Raw genomic sequence first — 20,563 nt, 5'->3', positions numbered from 1 at the left:
TCGACCTCTAATATTTATATCCCAAAATCTGTTTACATTGGCGCGTTACGTTCAGTAATGTTTTGCTTCCAAAACATCCGGTGATTTTGCAGAGAGCCACATCAATTTACAGAAATAGTCATCATAAACTTTAATATAAGATACAAGTGTTATGCACAGAATTACTGTCAGATTTTAAAAAGCAAACCATGCAATAATCTGAGTACAGCGCTCAGACAACAAAACCATGTTGGAGTCAACAGAAGTCAGAAATAGCGTTATAAATATTCACTTACCTTTGATGATCTTCATGAGAATGCATTCCCAGGAATCCCAGTTCCACAATAAATGTTTGATTTGTTCGATAAAGTACATAATTTATGTCCAAATACCTCCTTTTTTCCCGCACGTTTAGCCCAGTAATCCAAATTCATGAGGCGCGAGCAGACGAAAAGTACAAAAGTTCCGTTACAGTCTGTAGAAACATGTCAAACGATGTATAGAATCAATCTTTAGGATGTTTTTATCATAAATCTTCAATAATGTTTCAACCGGAGAATTCCGTTGTCTTCAGAAATGCAATGGAACGCACGTGAACGCGCGTGGTCAGCTCATGGCACTCTGTCAGACCCCTGACTCAAAGAGCCCTCATTCCCCCCTCCTTCACAGTAGAAGCATCAAACAAGGTGCTAAAGACTGTTGAAATCTAGTGGAAGCCTTAGGAAGTGCAATATGACCAATATCCCACTGTATATTCGATAGGCGATGAGTTGGAAAACTACAAACCTCAGATTTCCAACTTCCTGGTTGGATTTTTTCTCTGGTTTTTGCCTGCCATATGAATTCTGTTATACTCACAGACATCATTCAAACAGTTTTAGAAACTTCAGAGTGTTTTCTATCCAAATATACTAATAATATGCATATCTTAGCTTCTGGGACTGAGTAGCAGGCAGTTTACTCTGGGCACCTTATTCATTCAAGCTACTCAATACTGCCCCCAGCCATAAAAAGTTAAGACATGGATTGAGCATGTGTGTCATTCAGAGGGTGAATGGGCAAGACAACAAATGGAAGTGCCTTTGAACGGGGTATGGTAGTAGGTGCCAGGCGCACCAGTTTGTGTCAAGAACTGCAACACAGCTGGGTTTTTCATGCTCAACAATTTCCTGGGTGTATCAAGAATGGTCCACGACCCAAAGGACATCCAGTCAACTTGACACAACTGTGGGAAGCATTGGAGTCAACGTGGGCCAGCATCCCTGTGGAACGCTTTCGACACCTTGCAGATTCCATTCCCCGACGAATTGAGGCTGTTCTGATGGTAAAAGGGGGCGTGCAACTCAAAATTAGGAACGTGTTCTTAAATGTTTGGTATACTCAGTGTACATGTGTATTGATGTCTTTATGTTGTTGCCAACTCTTGTACCTACTTGCAGTAAGACTGTGCGCTCTCCTGACACTCGAAGCTGTCGAAGAGGCAGCCAGAGTTGTCACACTCGGGGTCACATCGGCCGTTGCGGAACAGCTCCCAGCAGGGCACCGGGGCGGTGCAGTTGACCCATGGCTGGCGCCAATATAGAGAACAGTCCCCTCCGTCCCATTGGCACTCATGGCTGTTGCACTGCGGGTCACACACCTTATCCCCAGAATGCTGCTCACACTCTACGTAGGGGCAGGAAGCGGGGGTGCTGGGAGACGGATCGAAGATGACATTCTCACAGTGCCTGCCTGAGAAGTGGGCTGGGCAGTGACAGCTGTACTGGTAGGGTTGGTTCGTCATACAGGTGCCCCCGTTCAGACAGGGCCGGTTCTGGCAGCTGTGGACGGTCTCGCAGCGGGGCCCACTGAAGCCTGGCTGGCAACGGCAGTGCGGACGACCAACCTGAGACTCCTGGCAGTGCCCACCGTTCTGGCAACGCAGCTTGGCACAGTTGTAGCCCTCCACCTCTCCACAGTTGAAGCCAGTGAAGCCCTGAGGGGTCGGAACAGAGTGGGCATCAGACATGTGAACAGACTGGCTAGACAGATACCTGTGGTCTCCGTTTTACATATCTAACATGCATTACTGCAGTTGACTAGTCAGAAAAGCTGGGAGAATCTACTAACTTTGGTATCTTCCTAGAACACTGCTGTTCTCAGTCATACCTGACCTGTGTTGTTTCACCCTCTGAAGCAAGTGTGACAATAAGGAGAAGGAAGGGGTTAGTGGTTTGGAAAACAAGCCAGCAGGTCAGGGTTTCTCAAACTCGGTCCTCGGAAACACAAGGGGTGCCCGTTTTGGTTTTTGCCTTAACACTACCTAGTTGATTCAAATTATCAAAGCTTGATGATGAGTTGATTAATTAAATCAGCGGTGTAGTGCTAGGGCAAAAACCAAAACATGCACCGTGTTTGGAAACCCTGCAGTAGGGAAAGAAAACTCACTCCATATCTACATTAGAGGTAAATACAATTTTATACAGCACAATGCAATTTCTATGCAGTTGGAAATCCATTCAAAACAAAGAGAAAGATCAGCAAGCTGGCACATGGAGTACTTAGTAACACAGCAGTCTGGCAGTTGGAAAACAAACATTGAAAATGGTAGAGTAACGTTATATGACTTACTGGTTGACAGATGCATGTGTATCCATGCACTGAGCTCATGTTCATGGAGCAGGTGCCACTGTTATGGCACGGCTTCGACTGGCACAGGTCCACCATGGACTCACAGTGGCGTCCTAGGACAACAGACAGACATGTCATGTTATACAGCATGAATGTGGGGTAAGCTAGGTAACTTGATACTTTCTAACATATACAGAGGGGCACTCTACCTGTGTAGCCCAAGCGACAGCGGCACTGGTAATCATTGGCCAGCTGTACACAGTCCAGGCTACCAGGAGAGTGGCAGGGACCAGAGAGACACTCGTTGACATCCCCCTCACAGTGTTCCCCAGCGAAGCCAGGGGGGCAGGAGCAGGTGTAGCGTCCCACCCCGTCCATACACTGGCCCCCGTTCAGACAGCGAAGCTCCCAGGAGCCAGGCTTGGGAGCACAGTCGTCCACATTCACCTCACACTGAACACCTACAGAGAAGGGGAGGAGAGAGAGAGGAGAGTGGGAGGGAAGAGGTCAGAATTATAGTTGTACATTATGCAAAACCAATGGGCCAGAAAGAGATAGATAAAGCAAGAGTATCTTCCGGTATCTGCTTACCATTAGTGCCAGGTGGGCAGGCGCAGGAAAAGCGGTTTATGAGGTTGATGCAGGTTCCTCCGTGGTGACAAGGATTAGAGTGACACTCATCCACATCATATTCACAGTTCACCCCCTGGTAGCCAGCCTTGCACTGGAACAGATTAATACATTTTTAGATGTTTCCCTGGGTGCAGTACAGTAAGTGCAATACTTAGATCCCACACGCAGACACACATTCATACACAACTTACCATACACTCATATGTGCCCTGGTAGTCCATGCAGGTGGCCCCGTTGCGGCAGGGGTTGGAAAGGCACTCATCCACCATCTCGTTACAGTAGCTGCCCGTGTAACCAGGCAGGCACTGACACTGGTGGGCATTACCCACGTTCACGCAGCGACCCGAGTGCTTGCACACTAACTCCACTTGTATACCTGGCCGAGACAAAGACACACACAAAGACACGTTAACCAGAGACGCATTATGAGTAATATATCTTCAAATGGTCTTTACCTCAAATATATCTTTACCTATATAAGTTTCATATTTCACTGGTGACAGAGAGGTGACTGAATGAAAGAAATGGTACTATAGAGGCATTGCCTGCTCACCGTTCCGAGCAGCATAGTCCTGACAGGACATGTTGGGGACATCACAGTACATGCCAGTCCAGCCCACAGGACAGTGACACAACCAGGTGGTCTCTGACTGGGAACAAGACCCTCCATTTTGGCACAGTGGCTGGCTACACAGGTTCACAAAGTTCTGCATGGAGAGAAAAGTGAGTGTACAATTTTAGCATTGATTTTCAAATGAAGAACCAGGCAAGAACCATACTACACACACTCTACCTGGCAGTTCTGTCCATTGTAGCCCACAGGGCAGGTGCAGCGGTAGGAGCCCAGGCCGTCAGTGCAGGTTCCTCCGTTCTGGCAGGGCTGAGAGTCACACTCATTCTGCTCATACTCACAGAAGGTGCCGTAGAAACCAGGACGACAACGACACGAGAAGGTGTTGATGTCATCAACACAGGTCCCGTTATTCAGACAGGAACTAGAGGGAGAGAGAAAGAGAGATGTAGTCATGCATGATGGAAAGTCGAACATATGTAGGTAGATAGGAATTCCTTGTGCGTTGCAAAGGAAATTCATTTTCAATACATGTTCTATACATCTAAATGTGTCCCAATCCTCATATCAAAAAGGAAACTCATCGAAGAATAATTCTGAGTGCATCTCAACGTTAAACCCTTTAAAATTGTGACTATAGTTACAGTCCTTTGTAACCCACCTCTCAGTGCATTCTGGGATGTTGTGTTCACAGAGGATTCCATCGAAACCTGGCCGGCACACACAGACAAAGCTGTTGACGTAGTCCCGGCACACAGCTCCATTCTGGCACGGCTGACTGGCACACTCGTCCACTTCTGCCTCACAACGCTCACCATCAAACCCTTGCCGGCAGTCACAGGAGAACCCTCCCACTTCGTCCACACAGGAACCACCGTTCAGACACGGGTCTGAGAGGGAGAGAGAGACACATAAAAAGAAAGGGTTGGAGTCAGACAAGAAGTTTAAAAGACCCAGAATAGTAACTAACTACGGACATGAGAGTGTACAAGGTGCTCATGGAGAGTACCCAATATGCAGTAGTATACGTGTTGATAGTACAAATTAAAGTAAAAGAGAAATGTGTGATAACTCACTGGGGGAGCAGTCATCGATGTTGGTCTGGCAGTTGAGACCGCTGTAGCCTGGTCGACACTTGCACACGTAGCTGCCCTGGCTGTTGATGCAACGGGCCCTGTTCTGACATGGGTTCTTCATGCACTCATCCACATCCTCAGTGCAGCGGGGGCCTATTCACAAACATACCATTTCAATTAACATCAACGCAACAACTGAATGGTAAAAAATGTCCCCCAACACACACACACAAACAAACCTTTTCTCTCTTTCTATGAATACTCACCTTGCCAGCCGCTGGAACATCGACAGGTGTAAAAGGTGTAGTCTGGGGTTGGCTGACACACACCCCCCCTCTCACATGGATGAGATGCACAGGGAACCAACTCGTCCTCACAGTGTTTTCCTGTGGACGCACATAGCAATATTGGTAATATCCAAAATGGCCACGATACAAATCAATTCAGCTCCAACAGAGGGAATGTGTCCTGGATAGTACAGTAGTGTGGCTGGTGTTGTTACCGGAGTATGGAGGATCACACAGGCAGCTGTAGGTGTTGACTCCGTCCACACAGGTACCATGGTTCTCACACGGGCTTGATGCACACTCCTCCATGTTGAACTCGCAGTTCACACCTGAGGGGAGAGGGATGTTTTTAACTAAAATGGTGAACAGAAAAACACGTGTATCTGTTAGGTACTGCAGTTTAATGGGATCATCTGTATATTAATAAAGGATAAATGAAACCCTGATTCAGACCTGTGAATCCGGGGCGACACTGGCAAGAGTATCCGTTGAGTCTGTCCACACAGGTGCCTCTGTGCTGGCAGGGGCTGGACTGGCACTCATCCTTCTCCTGGTCACAGTGCTGCCCCACCCAGCCAGAATCACACTCACAGTTGTACCTACATACAGACCAGGGGAGGGGTAGGAATATTATTTTACATGAAGTACGTAACTCAAGAAAGAGATAGAGAGATAAGGTGAGGAGAAGCGTACCCGCTCTGCTGCTCTACACAGTCTCCGTGTACACAGGGCTGGGGGGCACAGTGGTTGGTGCCAGAGTGGCACAAGGGGCCGTGGGTGCCAGGGGGACACTGGCAGATGAAGCCGTTTACCTTGTCCACACACGTACCCCCACTCATACACGGGCTGGAATTACACTCATGGATATCCACGTCACATTTTGCACCTGTGAGAGAAGGAATTCAGAAAGTTAATTCATTCACTGGAAAAAATCAGGCTGTCATTAACATGGAAATGCATCTGAATAGATGAGAGGGAGAAGTGTGTGTTTACCTGCGTATCCTGGAGCACAGACACACTTGTACTCGTTGATCCCGTCCTGGCACTCTCCATATTCACAGGGGTTACTGGCACAGTCGTCAACATTGAACTCACAGTTCACCCCTGAGAAGAAAACCAGAAGACAAACCATTTAGTCTTGAGTCTAATGTAAGAAAGGAAGGATGCATTTTGAAGTTACTTGAACAGGCTCTCCATTACACAAGGTAGACGCAGTTCCAATGGCCTCCACCAGGGGGAGCTGTGGACTAGCTGATAGTGCTTAACAGGTGTGTTCCAAAGAGAGCTGAGCGAGTGAAAGTGTGTGTGACCTAAGCTAGCTAACTGGCTGGCTGACTGGCTGTATGTGTCTGTCTCGGTCGGTGTGTGTGTACAGCACCAGTGCTCTGGCCGCACTAATCCCCCCAGGCCACTGCAGCGTGCTGGGCACAGCAGGGCAGAGCTCGGACGACCCTTATGACTGTTCCACTCCTGTCTGAGTGCATTGTGCTGAGAGCAACAGGAAGCCCCTTCCACACCACAGAACTGAGTAGGAACTGCTGGTGTTTCAGGTTCAGAGCAGCACATAGCTTTGGGGCTGAGAGCACCTTCTGAGCAGCAGTGTAAGTTGGGGCTACATGACACCAATGAAGTCATGGTCTACTAAAGTTTACAAACTATAGTTTGGTCATGGTCAAGACCAGAGTTTTACACATAACAGTGTTTTCCCTGGGATTTTTTTCAGAAGTGGTGGCTAAGGTAGTGGGGTGGGGGATACCCCACCAGGAGATCTTTTTGGTAGAATGACTGCGAGGCCATTTCTGGTGACAATTTAAAAGGACATTCTACTCCAAAACGTATGAACTTAAAGGTGCTCTGCTGCTCCTCTCTCCCTTCTCTGTGCTCTTGCTCTACCCCAGGGGTGTCACACTCATTTTGCAGCACGGGTCACATTTGGTATTCACTGAGGTCCGGAGGGCCGCAAAAAAATGGTCCTCTATCCAAGAGGTCTTCAACCTTTTCTTGCCCAGGGAACCCTCCCAGGCAAACCAGCGACCCAGGGAACCCCATCATAGAAAACATTTTAACAGGTCTTGTCTTATCATCAGGTGAATGATAATGGAAAGGAGAAGTGATCAACATTTAAAAATTAATAGTTAGATTGTTTTGATGTCCATACATAATTGGAAGAGGACGTGTAAACTAACACAGCCAATAAGCTAGAAAGGTAACTCCAAACACATTTTCACTAAGATCAGCTATTTAGCTGGTTAATCAAAGGTTAGACATACATTTTTGCCAACACATGACCAAGTCAAGAGAGCTAACCAGCAGCGCTTGTTGAAAAAGCAGTGTTATAAAATGTTATTTGTCAAATGTGCCTAATACAGTGGGTGTAGACTTTACTCCAGTGATCCAGTCAAATACGCCAGTGAATGTAATTTGTTGAGAAATAAAGTAATTAGAAATAAAATCTCTCTTTTCCACTGTATGTAATTACATTTGTTTTTCTATTGTTGCTAGCAATATTTATATATATTTTTTAAATAAACACTTTTTTCACAACAGTAAATTCTTCTTTTTTTTTATGCAGAGCCCCATGCAGTGCAGACCGCCGGTTGAACACACCTGCTCTATAGATCACTTTTGGCATTTTTGACGCTCCCTGACTGTCTAGCTTTTGTTTCGATGACTGTTAGCAAACAGGTCAGAGTGAAGGAACTATAAATTAAGTACACTACATGACCAAAAGTATGTAGACACCTGCTCGTTGAACATCTCATTCCAAAATCACGGGCATTAATATGGAGTTGGTCTTCCCTTTAGCTGCTTTAACAGCCTCCGCTCTTCTGGGAAGGCTTTCCACTAGATGTTGGAACATTGCTGTAGGGACTTGCTTCCATTCAGCCACAAGAGCATTAGTGAGGTCGAGGACTGATGTTGGGCGATTATGCCTGGCTCGCAGTCGGCGTTCCAATTCAGCCCAAAGGTGTTGGATGGGGTTGAGGTCAGGGCTCTGTGCAAGCCAATCAAGTTCTTCCACACTGATCTCAACAAACCATTTCTGTATAGACCTCGCTTTGTGCATGGGAGCATTGTCATGCTGAAACAGGAAAGGGCCTTCCAAAAACTGTAGCCCCAAAGTTGGAAGCACAGAATCGTCTAGAATGTCATTGTATGCTGTAGCGTTAAGATGCCCCTTCACTGGAACTAAGGGGCCTAGCCCGAACCATGTAAAACAGCCATTATTCCTCCTCCACCATACTTTACAGTTGGCACTATGCATTCAGGCAGGTAGCATTCTCCTGGAGTCCGCCAAACCCAGATTTGTCCATCGGACTGCCAGATGGTGAAGCGTGATTCATCACTCCAGACAAAATGTTTCCACTGCTCCAGAGTCCAATGGCGGCGAGCTTTACACCACTCCGGCCGACACTTGGCATTGTGCATGGTGATCTTAGGCAAGTGTGGGGCTGTGCGGCCATGGAAACCCATTTCATGAAACTCCTGACGAACAGTTCTTATGCTGACGTTGCAGTTTGGAACTCGGTTGTGAGTGTTGCAACCGAGGACAGACAATTTCTACGTGAGCTTGTGTGGCCTACCACTTCGCAGTTGAGCAGTTGTTGCTCCTAGACGTTTCCACTTCACAATAACAGCACTTAAAGTTGACCGGGGCAGCTCTAGCAGGGCAAAAATTTGATTAACTGACTTGTTGGGAAGGTGGCATCCTATAACATGCCACATTGAAAGTCACTGAGCTCTTCAGTAAGGCCATTCTTGTACCAATGTGTGTCTATGGAGATGGTATAGCTGTGTACTCGATTTTATACACCTGTCAGCAATGGGTGTCACTGAAATAGCCGAATCCACTAATTTTAAGGGGTGTCCACATACTTTTGTATATAGTCATTTCAATGCCATTCGAGATCGTTTTCCCCCTATTATTTTACTTCATATTTTTGGGAGAGGCAATGGTTTAGCAGATGTAAGTTTATTTTCTGTTTGTCCAAACATTCTCTTGTTGCTTTCCTCTTATTACAAAGTTTTTGCTCAATAAAATGAAAATAGTCCACCCATTCTCTGTCTCTGCTCACCCGAGGTGCCAGGCAGACAGTTGCACTGGTACTTGTTGACCAGGTCGATGCAGCGTCCACGGTTCTGGCAGGGGTTGCTGTGGCACTCCATGACCTGGACGTTGCAGATAGAGCCGGTGTAGCCCGGGTCACAGTCACAGGAGAAGGTGGCGATGCCGTCACGACAAACCCCATGGTGACAGGGCTCTGGGTCACAGTCATCTATGTTCTCCTTACACAACGGCCCCGAGAAGCCTGGGAGGGGAAACCAAACTTTGAGTAACAGTTAAAGATTCCCTGTATTAATGCTTTAGTTTAGACATCATGTTTAAAAATGTGAGAAAGGTACGTTAATTAAAGTTGAGATAGTGAAGGCTGTCTAGTACCTTCAGCACATTCACACTCGTAGCCATTGGGACGGTCGATACACTTGGCCCCGTTGAGACATGGTGTGCTGGAACACTCGTCAATGTCGATCTGACACATCTCCCCACTGAATCCTAAAGGCCAGGGACGGAACCCAGCTTCAAATACTGTAGATACAAACCTTCTGAAACACTATGACAAATGAATTTGATTAGAAAAAGGCAGACGAACCTAGAGGGCACTGGCAGACGTAGCGTTTGACTTGATCCAGACAGATCCCTTGGTTCAGACATGGAGAGCTGGCACACTCGTTGATGTCAATCTCACAGTGTGTTCCCTCAAATCCTTGAAACAGAGAGAGAATATTACACAACAGTACTGTGTGAGTGTGTGTGTGTGTGTGTGTGTGTGTAATTAGAAAGAGATAGGGAATCACTGATCACACACACCTTCCATACAGATGCAGCTGTAGTCTCCTATGCGGTCCAGACAGGTGCCGTCGTTCTGGCAGGGGCTGGACGCACACTCATTGATGTCTGTCTCACAGCGCGGCCCACCATAACCTCTCGCACAGTTACATGTGAACGAGCCATCTGTGTTCACACACGATCCTCCATGCTCACAGGGGTTTGGACCTGAGGGGAAGCCTGAGAGAGGTTAAATACACAGAACTATAAAGGAGTAACGAAAGTATCAAAGGGAAAGGAAGGATTTTTCTTAAAGAATAGTCTGTAGAGTCAAATTACAAAATCACTCTAGGTATCATGTGTTCTGATCTGTCCCTCACCTATGATGCACTCGTTGATGTCGTCATTGCAGGTGCTTCCTATGTAGCCTGGGGCACAGTTGCAGTTGAACATGCCGTTGATGGGGTTGGTGTCGCACTGCGCCCCGTCCCGGCACGGGCTACTAATGCAGGCATCGTTCACGTGGCAGAGCAAACCTGGTAGGGAATACTCAACAGTCAGTCAGCCTGTGTGTTTTCTGTGCTTATAGATAACCCTTGTGGATTAATACACTCTCTTTCTATTTATCCATCAGTCTGTCCATAAAAGATGTCTGTATATATCTATACTATAGACAGGCTTTGTCCCACACCTGTTTTTCCATAGGGGCAGACACAAAGGAAGGATGCCACACGGTCAATACAGGTGGAGCCATTGGTGCAGGCAGCCGTAGCACAGTCATCTATGTTTTTAGAGCAGTCCAGGCCACTCCAGCCGTTGACACATACACAGGTGTAGCTGCCCTGGATGTTGCTGCAGGTCCCCCCGTTCTGACATGTGTTGGGCTGCAGGCGACACTCATCCACATCCTCAGTACAGAACTGACCTGTAGGGGGAAAACAGTTGGACATTCGAGAAGAAAAAACTCCCCCAATTTGGACACAGAGAGAAACCACAGACAAACAAAGAAACACAGACACTGAACGAAAAACTGAAACAAAGAAGAAAAGCCAACCAGACAGACACAAAACCATGGACTATTCTTTATCCTTACCAGTCCATTCTGGGGGGCATTGGCAGTTGTAAGTATTGACACCGTCCATGCAGGTCCCACCATTTCGGCATTGATGGCCGGGGCAGTCGTCAATGTTGTTCTCACAGTTAGTACCATTGAAGCCTGCCATGAGAGAGACAAAGACAGATATGATACTTAGGCTAATTACACTACATGAAAGCCCGAACCATGAAAAACAGCCCCAGACCATTATTCCTCCTCCACTAAACTTTACAGTTGGCACCAATGTTCCCTCTTAGCTGCGGGCAGGCACGCAGTAGCTCCGAGACTGCCGCACAGAATATCAGCCCACGGAGAGAAGAACGAGATTGACCTTCACTCAACTTTCTAGAGTAGTGGTCACCAACCGGTCGCTCGCCATCGACTGGAAATCTCCAAAGCATTCCTAGTCGATCGCCAAACATTTCTGTGAATAACCCAACGATAAAGCCTTGTGCACTATAGGCCTACCTCTCACCAATCGGATGGCTCAGATTACCATGTCTGCAGTAAAGTAGCAGGCATAAGAAATCTACAGCAAAGTTGATACTGTGAGATTTCAAAATGTTTAAAACCATGACTAGAGAGAGACTGTCAACGAATACAGCAAAGAGCTGCTGTTTTTATGACTTCATGTTTAACTTCTTAAATCAGCACCGTCAACTAGAGGTGGACCGATTAATTAGGGCTGATTTCAAGTTCATAACAAAATCGGTAATCGCCATTTTTGGACACCGATTACACTGCACTCCACGAGGAGACTGCGTGGCAGGCTGACCACCTGTTACCCGAGTGCAGCAAGGAGCCAAGGTAAGTTGCTAGCTAGCATTAAACTTATCTTATAAAAAACAATCAATCTTCACATAATCACTAGCTAACTACACATGGTTGATGATATTACTAGTTTAACTAGCTTGTCCTGCGTTGCAAATAATCAATGCGGTGCCTGTTAATTTATCATCGAATCACAGCCTACTTCGCCAAACGGGTGATGATTTAACAAGCGCATTCGTGAAAAAAAGCACTGCCGTGGCACCAATGTACCTAACCATAAACATCAATGTCTTTCTTAAAATCAAAACACAAGTATATCTTTTTTTAAACCTGCATATTTTGTTAAAAGAAATTCATGCTAGCAGGCAATATTAACTAGGGAAATTGTGTCACTTCTCTTGCGTTCTGTGCAAGCAGAGTCAGGGTATATGCAGCAGTTTGGGCCGCCTGGCTCGTTGCGAACTGTGTGAAGACCATTTCTTCCTAACAAAGACTGTAATTAATTTGCCAGCATTTTAGGGATGCCACCCGTTCGACAAAATACGTAACGGTTCCGCGAAACCTGAAGGATCTGGAGAAGGTCTGTATGGAGGAGTGGGCCAAAATCCCTGCTACAGTGTGTGCAAACCTGGTCAAGAACTACAGGAAACGTATGATCTCTGTAATTGCAAACAAAGGTTTCTGTACCAAATATTAAGTTCTGCTTTTCTGATGTATCAAATACTTATGTCATGCAATAAAATGCAAATTAATTACTTAAAAATCATACAATGTGATTTTCTGGATTTTTTAGATTCCGTCTCTCACAGTTGAAGTGTACCTATGATAAAAAATTACAGACCTCTACATGCTTTGTAAGTAGGAAAACCTGCAAAATCTGCAGTGTATCAAATACTTGTTCTCCCCACTGTATATCACTCCAGAAAACACGTTTCCACTGCTCCAGAGTACAATAGCAACGAGCCTTACACCACTCCAGCCGATGCTTGGCATTGCGCATGGTGCTCTTAGGCTTGTGTGCGGCTGCTCGGCCATGGAAACCCATTTCATGAAGCTCCTGACTAACAGTTCTTACGCTGACGTTGCTTCCAGAGGCAATTTGGAACTCGGTAGTGAGTGTTGCAACCGAGGACAGAGGATTTCTACGCACTCCGCGCTTCAGCACTCGCCAGTCCCATTCTGTGAGCTTGTGTGGCCTACCACTTCGCGGCTGGGCCGATGTTGCTCCTAGACGTTTCGACTTCACAATAACAGTACTTGTTGCCTGGGGCAGCTCTAGCAGGGCAGAAATTTTACAAACTGACTTGTTGGAAAGGTAGCATCCTATGACAGTGCCACATTGAAAGTCACTGAGCTGTTCAGTAAGGGCCATTCTACTGCCAATGTTTGTCTATGGAGATTGCATGGCTGTGTGCTCGATTTTATACACCTGTCAGCAATGGGTGAATCCACAAATTTGAAAGGGTCTCCACATACTTTTCTATATATAGTATTTCACTACTATCAATCTTGCTGGCAATCTCTGTCATATAATGTATAATTTACACAGTGATGACAAGTTATATTGTAAACAGATAACATGGGCTAGGGTTGACAGTTGATTGTTGTGCCCACAAAACGCCATTGGGAACAGTAGGGATTTAATACATAGTGTCTAGTGTTATAGCGCCCGTAGGATTCTAGTTCTTGGACCTCAAACATTGATTGCAACAAGCTGCATTCATACAGGCCTCACTAGGCATTTCTCCATCTTTCTTTCCCTCTCTCTCTCTCTTACCTGGCAAGCAGTGGCACCAGTAGCTGGTCTCAGAGGTTGGGCGACACGTGCCCCCGTTGAGGCAGGGTGAGGGGGAGCAGGGGATGTAAGGGGTCTCACATTGGCGGCCAGTGAACCCGGGGGCGCAGTTACACCTGTAGGAGCCGGGGGTGTTGACACACCCCCCTTGGTTCTGACATACCGGGGCAGAGGCAGCACACTCGTCAGTGTCGTTGAGGCAGCGAGGACCCCAGTAACCTGGAGGACAGGTACAGCTGAACTTGCCCCCAGACAGAGAGCTGCAGGTGCCTCCATTAGCACAGGGTCCCGACAGACAGCTGTCCTCACGATTACAGCGCATGCCTGGACACACGGAGAGAGGCAGTGGAAAAAGAGATGAGTGGGCCGAGGTTATATAACAGAGAAATAGGGGAAATAGTGGGGAAGGGGATACCTAGTTAGTTGCTCAACTGAATGAATTCAACCGAAATGTGTCTTCTGCATTTAACCCAACCCCTCTAAATCAGAGGTGTGGGGGGCTGCCTTAATCGACGTCCACGTCATCGGTGCCTGGGGAGCAGTTGTTGTTGGGGGTTAACTGTCTTGCTCAAGGGCAGAACGGCAGATTGTTCCACCTTGCCAGCTCAGGGATTCAAACCAGCGACCTTTCGGTCACTGGCCAAACGCTCTTAACCGCTAGGCTACAGTGCCTCATGTCCTTGGTTACTTATCATAGCCACAACATACAAAACAGACTTCTGATCAATGCAAAAGCTTCTGATCAATGCAAAAGCTAAGGGCTGTCCTGAATACATGCACCAAACAAATGACGACATAGTGGAAAGAATGGATTTGGACTAGTGAACTGCACAGCACTTAGCAGGAGCGCTCGTACAGTATTTAGCAACAGTTTGAGTCAGAGAGAAGCTGACCTGTCCATCCGTGGGCACACTGGCACTTGTACTTGTCGAGGGAGAGCAGGGTGCAGACTCCTTGGTTGGCACATGGGTTTTTGGGGAAGCAGGTGGAGTTCTGGGGGGTCTGGCAGTGCTGCCCGGTGTAGCCCAGGGGACAGGAGCAGGTAGGGCTGCCCGGGATGCCCGACACAGCCACAGAGCAATTCCCCCCATTCAGACAGTAACCAGGGTGACACGGGTCTTTGTGATGGCAGTAATCACCCAGGAAACCTGCGGCACACCTGAAGACAAAGGACAATAGAAGTTGTCTCATCAATACATCACAAACAGGACATTATCAGCTATAGAAACCTACAGAACAAACACTATAGATCAAAGAGGAACAGGAGCAGCAATAGTGGACAACAGTACAAATCAGTCATAGCGTAAGAATCTTACAGTGAGCTCCTAAAGTATTGGGACAGTGACACACTTGTTGTTTTGGCTCTGTACTCCAGCACTTAGTCATTTTATCATTTCAAATCCTATGAGGCTAAAGTACAGACTGTCAGCTTTAATTTGAGGGTATAACCATCCATATCGGGTGAATCGTTTAGAAATTGTCCTCACATTTTAGGTTACCAAAAGTATTGGGACAAATTCACTGATATGTGTATTAAAGTAGTCAAAAGTTTAGTATTTGGTCCCATATTCATAGCACGCAATGATTACATCAAGCTTGTGACTCTGCAAACTTGTTGGATGCATTTGCCGTTTGTTTTGGTTGTGTTTCAGATTATTTTGTGCGGGGTAAAGGTTGACAGCAAGGTCAAGTTCTCAAAATATTTAAAAGCAGAAGGATGCGACGAGGTGGTGTTAGATGGAAGTGGCAATTTACCACAGGTGGACTCCAATGAAGTTGTAGAAACATCAAGGACGATCAATGGAAACAGGACGCACTGGAGCTCAATTTTGAGTCTCAGCAAAATGGGGGGGACTATGTTCAAAAAGTGCTTTAATTTCTAAACGGTACCCTCAAATTAAAGCTGACAGTCTGCACTTTAGCCTCATAGTCATTGTATCATTTGAAATCCAACGTGCTTGAGTACAGAGCCAAAACAACAATAAAATTGTCACTGTCCCAATACTTCTGGAGCTCACTAAGTCAGAGAGGTTATGTGGGATAATTTAATGAATACAGGGAAAAATACTACACTGAACAAAAATAAAGGCAACATGCAACAATTTCAAAGATTGAGGTACAGTTCATTTAAGGAAATCAGTCAACTGAAATAAATTCATAAGACCCTAATCTATGGATTTCACATGACTGGGAATACAGATACGCATCTGTTGGTCACAGATACTGTACCTTAAAAAAGGGTGTGGATCAGAAAACCAGTCAGTATCTGGTGTGACCCCCCTTTGCCTCATGCAGCGGAAGATCTCTTTCCCATAGAGTTGATCAAGGCTGTTGATTGTGGCCTGTGGAATGTTGTCCCACTCCTCTTCAATGGCTGTGCAAAGTTGCTGGATATTGGCGGGAACTGGAACACGCTGTCGTACACATCAATCCAGAGCATCCCAAACATGCTCAATGGGTATCAGGTGAATATACAGGCCATGGAAGAACTGGGACATTTTCAGCTTCCAGGAATTGTGCATCATCATGCTGAAACATGAGGTGACAGCGGCGAAGGAATGGGACAACAATGGGCCTCAGGATCTCGTCACAGTATTTCTGTGCATTCAAATTGCCATAGATAAAATGCAATTGTGTTTGTTTTCCGTATCTAATGCCTGCCCATACCATAACCCCACCATCTACCCGGTACAGTTGAAACCGGGATTCATCCGTGAAGAGCACATTTCTCCAGCGTGCCAGCATTGAAGCCGGATGTGGAGGTCCTGGGCTGGCGTGGTTACACGTGGTCTGTGTTTGTAAGGCCCGTTGGAAATACTGCCAAAGTCTAAAACGACATTGGAGGTGGCTTATGGTAGAGAATTTAACATTCAATTCTCTGGCAACAGTTCTCGTTGACATTTCTGCAGTCAGCATGACAATTGCACGATCCCTCAAAACTTGAGACATCTGTGGCATGTTGTGTGACAAAACTGCACATTTGAGTGGCCTTTTGTTGTCCCCAGCACAAGGTGCACCTGAGAGAGATACGTTTTTTGTACGTATGGAACATTTCTGGGATCTTTTATTTCAGCTCATGAAACATGGGACCAACACTTTACATGTTGCGTTTATATTTTTGTTCAGAATAGTTAGACTAATCATGTTCATGTCACTGGAGCTACTGTAAATCATTTGAATAGAGCTGAGCAGGGGAAAGGGTGACAGCAAGGTCAAGTTTAAAAAATAAAAATGCAGAAGGATGCAACGATGTGGTGTTAGATGGAAGTTGGCCAAGTGGCAAAAACAAAAAACAAGAACAATCGTATGTGAAGTTGCACAAATACTTGTAAACATAAAAACAAGGATATATAAGGCCAGCTCACCATCGCTAGATAGTGTGTGTGTGTATGTGTGTGTGTGTTAAGTCACAAGACATAGAGAGAAGAACAGAGAAAGAAATGCCCTATGTAAAGTGATTTAACGACATGACTAACAGCAGAGTGGGAATTACAATATTGCACAAAAGGACAACTGAAAACCCCCACTCTGCCCCATACTTTCACTGTTTCTTCACATTTCCCTCTCAGTTTGACATTGTCATTTTGTACTGTAGTCAGCTCGAAGTCTGTGTATATTGTATTTTGTATTGTCTATTTTCTTAAGTTCTGTCTACTGGTTGTGGTCACAGACCGATGGAGGTTGAAGCATGATCAGTGGTCACGCTGCTCTAGACAGACACGGTCTCAGGGCTCTATTGCTTCTCAGCACACCGGAGTGTGTGTCTGGCACACTGCCAATATACTGTCAAGAGACTCTCAGCCATAGAGTAAACGGCTGACTATCAGATATAGGTCTTCACACCTACCTCCCTGAAGGGGCTCAGCGCAGGCGGCTGGTGACATCTTAATTGGGGAGGACAGGCTCATAGTAATGGCTGGAACGGAATAAATTCCATTCACTGACACACGTCCCCCTCCCTCCCCCACACACACACTTCCTTTTTGAGAAAAGGAATACATTTTTATTTCACAGATCATTGAATGACAAACATGTCGGAGCACAGTAAACGGGAAAAATTTGAATCTTTTGAAATGGAGATGGGAATCATTTTTAAATGTCTCACACGTACTATATATATATATTCTGCACTACACCCAAACACAGCTTGAAAATATTAGGTTGAGAGAGCATGGGAAACTCTGGCTGTCATGATTCATGACAGTGAGAACTCCAGAGTAGATCGACTGAAAGTGTATAAGTGTAACCCTAATATTTATCACACAGTCGCAGGCTTCAGAGGATTCACATACCTGTTTTAACATGCTTGTTTCACACATACACGCACAACCTTAAAAAACAGATCTTCAAAGAGCTGTAACACAGACCTCCTCACCTCTCTCCGATTGGACATGCTCCACAGGCATGACTAGGCTACTTCCCTATAATACGTTCTCATCCCTCCATCCCTCCCGTGTCTCCTCTCAGTCTCAGCACTCCTCTCCTCGTCTTTGGTTACACTATACCCTCACCCCACCCAAAAACACACACAACTAAGCACAGCCTGTCAATGATATCACAACAATATGTGCTACCCTGGGAATTTACTCTCCCCTCCACTCTACTCCAAGGCAACCTCTCAACCCTCTGAAACAATGATGACACGGCCCCTGACATAGATCACTTTAGCAGCCTGTCAAATAAAGCTGACCATGTCCATGTAGGTAATCGTTTTATATTTCAGCAGACCTATAATGTATGAGTAATGGGGAACATGATATTTAACAAAAAATAAAATCTCTCTGGAATTCAACTGTGTTGAAAGAAAAGATTACATAAGTTTGATTTCATTTAATTGGGTTTATAATTTCTGTATCCTTTCTATTTCTGTTGACAGAAAGAAATGTCTTGTCCTTCAGCTTTGTATGCTCTATTTAATATAATATTGCACCCTAACAAAAATCCCCCTACAGCTAAAGAACAAGGCTAAAGAACAGCATTATTATTCCCAGGGAGTTTCTAGGTGAAAACAGGAGAGGACCTAATATGACTTATAAGACAACAAACCATGTTGGCCTGTGTAGTCTGTTCGCTGCAATGTGCTGAAGCATGTTGAAAGAAACGAATAAAACACATTAACAAAAAAAGAAATGGGACAAAGCAGTGCACAAGGCCCTACAGTCAAATACAGTCCAGACTGCTCCTCACCACACAGTAGTCAGCTCAACATTCAGGAAGAACTCAGTGGTTCTGCAGCCAAACTCATCTATAGGATTCTTTGTTATTCTCCATGTGGGATTTTTCATTCCCTCCCTCCCACTCAACCTTCTTCCCTGTCCTTCTCTAAGTGCAGTTCGCAGCAGCTTTCCTCTCCCTCCTCGGGGTGTCAGGTTTCTACAGCTGGTTCACATTAGAGAGCCCCGGTCCCGTCAATGCACCTCCTCTCCCTCGGCTCTCTGATGGCTGACCTCTCCCTGTCCTGTCAATGGGGGCGTGGGTTAGGGCTTGGGGATTGCCTCTCCAACTCTCTCATGGACCCCCGCCCGCTCACTGATGCCTAAACTCCATCATTGGTACTCTACCCTGCACGTTAGAGACTACTGTCCTATATGCAGTGCCTTCGGGAAGTATTCAGACTCCATGACCTTTTCCACATTTTGTTACGTTACAGCCTTATTCTAAAATGTATCAAATAAAAATCCTCATCAATTTACAAACAATACTCCACAATGACAAAGTGAAAACAGGTTAAGGAATCTTTGCTAATGTATTCAACATAACCTTACTTAAGTATTCAGACCCTTTGCTATGACACTCAAAATTGAGCTCAGGTGCATCTTGTTCCCCTTGATCATCCTTGAGATGTTTCTAAAACTTGATTGGAGTCCACCTGTGGTAAATTCAATTGACAGTGCATGTCAGAGTAAAAACCAAGAGATCAAAGGAATTGTCAGTAGAGCTCCAATAGACAGGATTGTGTCGAGGCACAGAACTGGGGAAGGGTACCAAAACATTTCTGCAGCATAGAAGGACATCAAGAATGCAGTGGCCTACATCATTCTTAAATGGAATAAGTTTGGAACCACCAAGACTCTTCCTAGAACGAGCAATCGGGTCACTCTGACAGAGCTCCAGAGTTCCTCTGTAAAGATGGGAAAAACTTCCAGAAGGAAAACTCTGCAGCACTCCACCAATCAGGCCTTTATGATAGAGTGGCCAGATGGAAGCCACTCTTCAGTAAAAGGCACATGACAGCTCACTTGGAGTTTGCCAACAGGCACCTAAAGGCTCTCAGACAATGAGAAAAAAGATTGTCTGGCCTGATGAAACCAAGATTGAACTCTTTGGCCTGAATGCCAAGAATCACATATGGAGGAAACCAGGCACCATCCTTACGGGGAAGCATGGTGGTGGCAGCATCATGGGGCATGTTTTTCAGAGACAGGGACTGGGAGACTAGTCAGGATCGAGGGAAAGATGAACAGAGCAAAGTACAGAGAGATCTTTAACGAAAACCTGCTCCAGAGCACTCAGGACATCAGACTGGGGTGAAGGTTCACCTTCCAACAGGACGACCCTAAGCACACCAAAACAATGCAGGAGTGGCTTCGGGACAAGTCTCTGAATGTCCTTGAGCCAGAGGCCGGACTTGAACCTGATCGAACATCTCTGGAGAGACCTGAAAATAGCTGTGCAGCAACTCTCACCATCCAACCTGAGGGAGCTTGAGAGGATCTGCAGAGAAGAATGGTAGAAACTCCCAAAATACAGGTGTGCCAAGCTTGTAGCGTCATACCCAAGAAGACTCGAGGCTGTAATCTCTGCCAAAGGTGCTTCAACAAAGTACTGATTAAAGGGTCTGAATACCTATGTAAAATGTGATATGTTTTTTAAAAGCCTGTTTTTGCTTTATCATTATTGGTTATTGTGTGTAGCTT

General features: G+C 45.8%; 1 protein-coding gene across 3 annotated transcripts in view; it reads right to left on the bottom strand.

Annotated features, from left to right (window-relative positions):
- Nucleotides 1-20,563, bottom strand: part of LOC139578374 (neurogenic locus notch homolog protein 2-like) — a 59,645-nt gene that overhangs the window by 15,017 nt on the left and 24,065 nt on the right. For 2 of the 3 annotated variants that reach the window (XM_071405866.1, XM_071405867.1), the window contains exons 3-25: nucleotides 14,540-14,805; nucleotides 13,629-13,970; nucleotides 11,078-11,200; nucleotides 10,676-10,909; nucleotides 10,365-10,520; nucleotides 10,027-10,224; nucleotides 9,809-9,922; nucleotides 9,598-9,711; nucleotides 9,233-9,466; nucleotides 6,150-6,260; nucleotides 5,850-6,042; nucleotides 5,610-5,755; nucleotides 5,372-5,485; nucleotides 5,136-5,255; nucleotides 4,870-5,022; nucleotides 4,455-4,683; nucleotides 4,016-4,217; nucleotides 3,776-3,929; nucleotides 3,414-3,598; nucleotides 3,181-3,313; nucleotides 2,799-3,050; nucleotides 2,590-2,702; nucleotides 1,413-1,954 (exon numbers count right to left, since the gene is read on the bottom strand). In XM_071405866.1, coding sequence (XP_071261967.1) covers nucleotides 1,413-1,954; nucleotides 2,590-2,702; nucleotides 2,799-3,050; nucleotides 3,181-3,313; nucleotides 3,414-3,598; nucleotides 3,776-3,929; nucleotides 4,016-4,217; nucleotides 4,455-4,683; nucleotides 4,870-5,022; nucleotides 5,136-5,255; nucleotides 5,372-5,485; nucleotides 5,610-5,755; nucleotides 5,850-6,042; nucleotides 6,150-6,260; nucleotides 9,233-9,466; nucleotides 9,598-9,711; nucleotides 9,809-9,922; nucleotides 10,027-10,224; nucleotides 10,365-10,520; nucleotides 10,676-10,909; nucleotides 11,078-11,200; nucleotides 13,629-13,970; nucleotides 14,540-14,805 — 4,428 coding nt within the window. The remainder of the gene's footprint in view (nucleotides 1-1,412; nucleotides 1,955-2,589; nucleotides 2,703-2,798; nucleotides 3,051-3,180; nucleotides 3,314-3,413; nucleotides 3,599-3,775; nucleotides 3,930-4,015; nucleotides 4,218-4,454; nucleotides 4,684-4,869; nucleotides 5,023-5,135; nucleotides 5,256-5,371; nucleotides 5,486-5,609; nucleotides 5,756-5,849; nucleotides 6,043-6,149; nucleotides 6,261-9,232; nucleotides 9,467-9,597; nucleotides 9,712-9,808; nucleotides 9,923-10,026; nucleotides 10,225-10,364; nucleotides 10,521-10,675; nucleotides 10,910-11,077; nucleotides 11,201-13,628; nucleotides 13,971-14,539; nucleotides 14,806-20,563) is intronic. The other variant, XM_071405868.1, reaches the window with a different exon arrangement.

Source organism: Salvelinus alpinus, chromosome 6 (assembly GCF_045679555.1).
Source record: "Salvelinus alpinus chromosome 6, SLU_Salpinus.1, whole genome shotgun sequence".
NCBI lineage: Eukaryota > Metazoa > Chordata > Actinopteri > Salmoniformes > Salmonidae > Salvelinus > Salvelinus alpinus.
The sequence above is the reverse complement of the archived record's forward strand: the minus strand, read 5'-3'. Positions and strand labels throughout refer to the sequence as shown.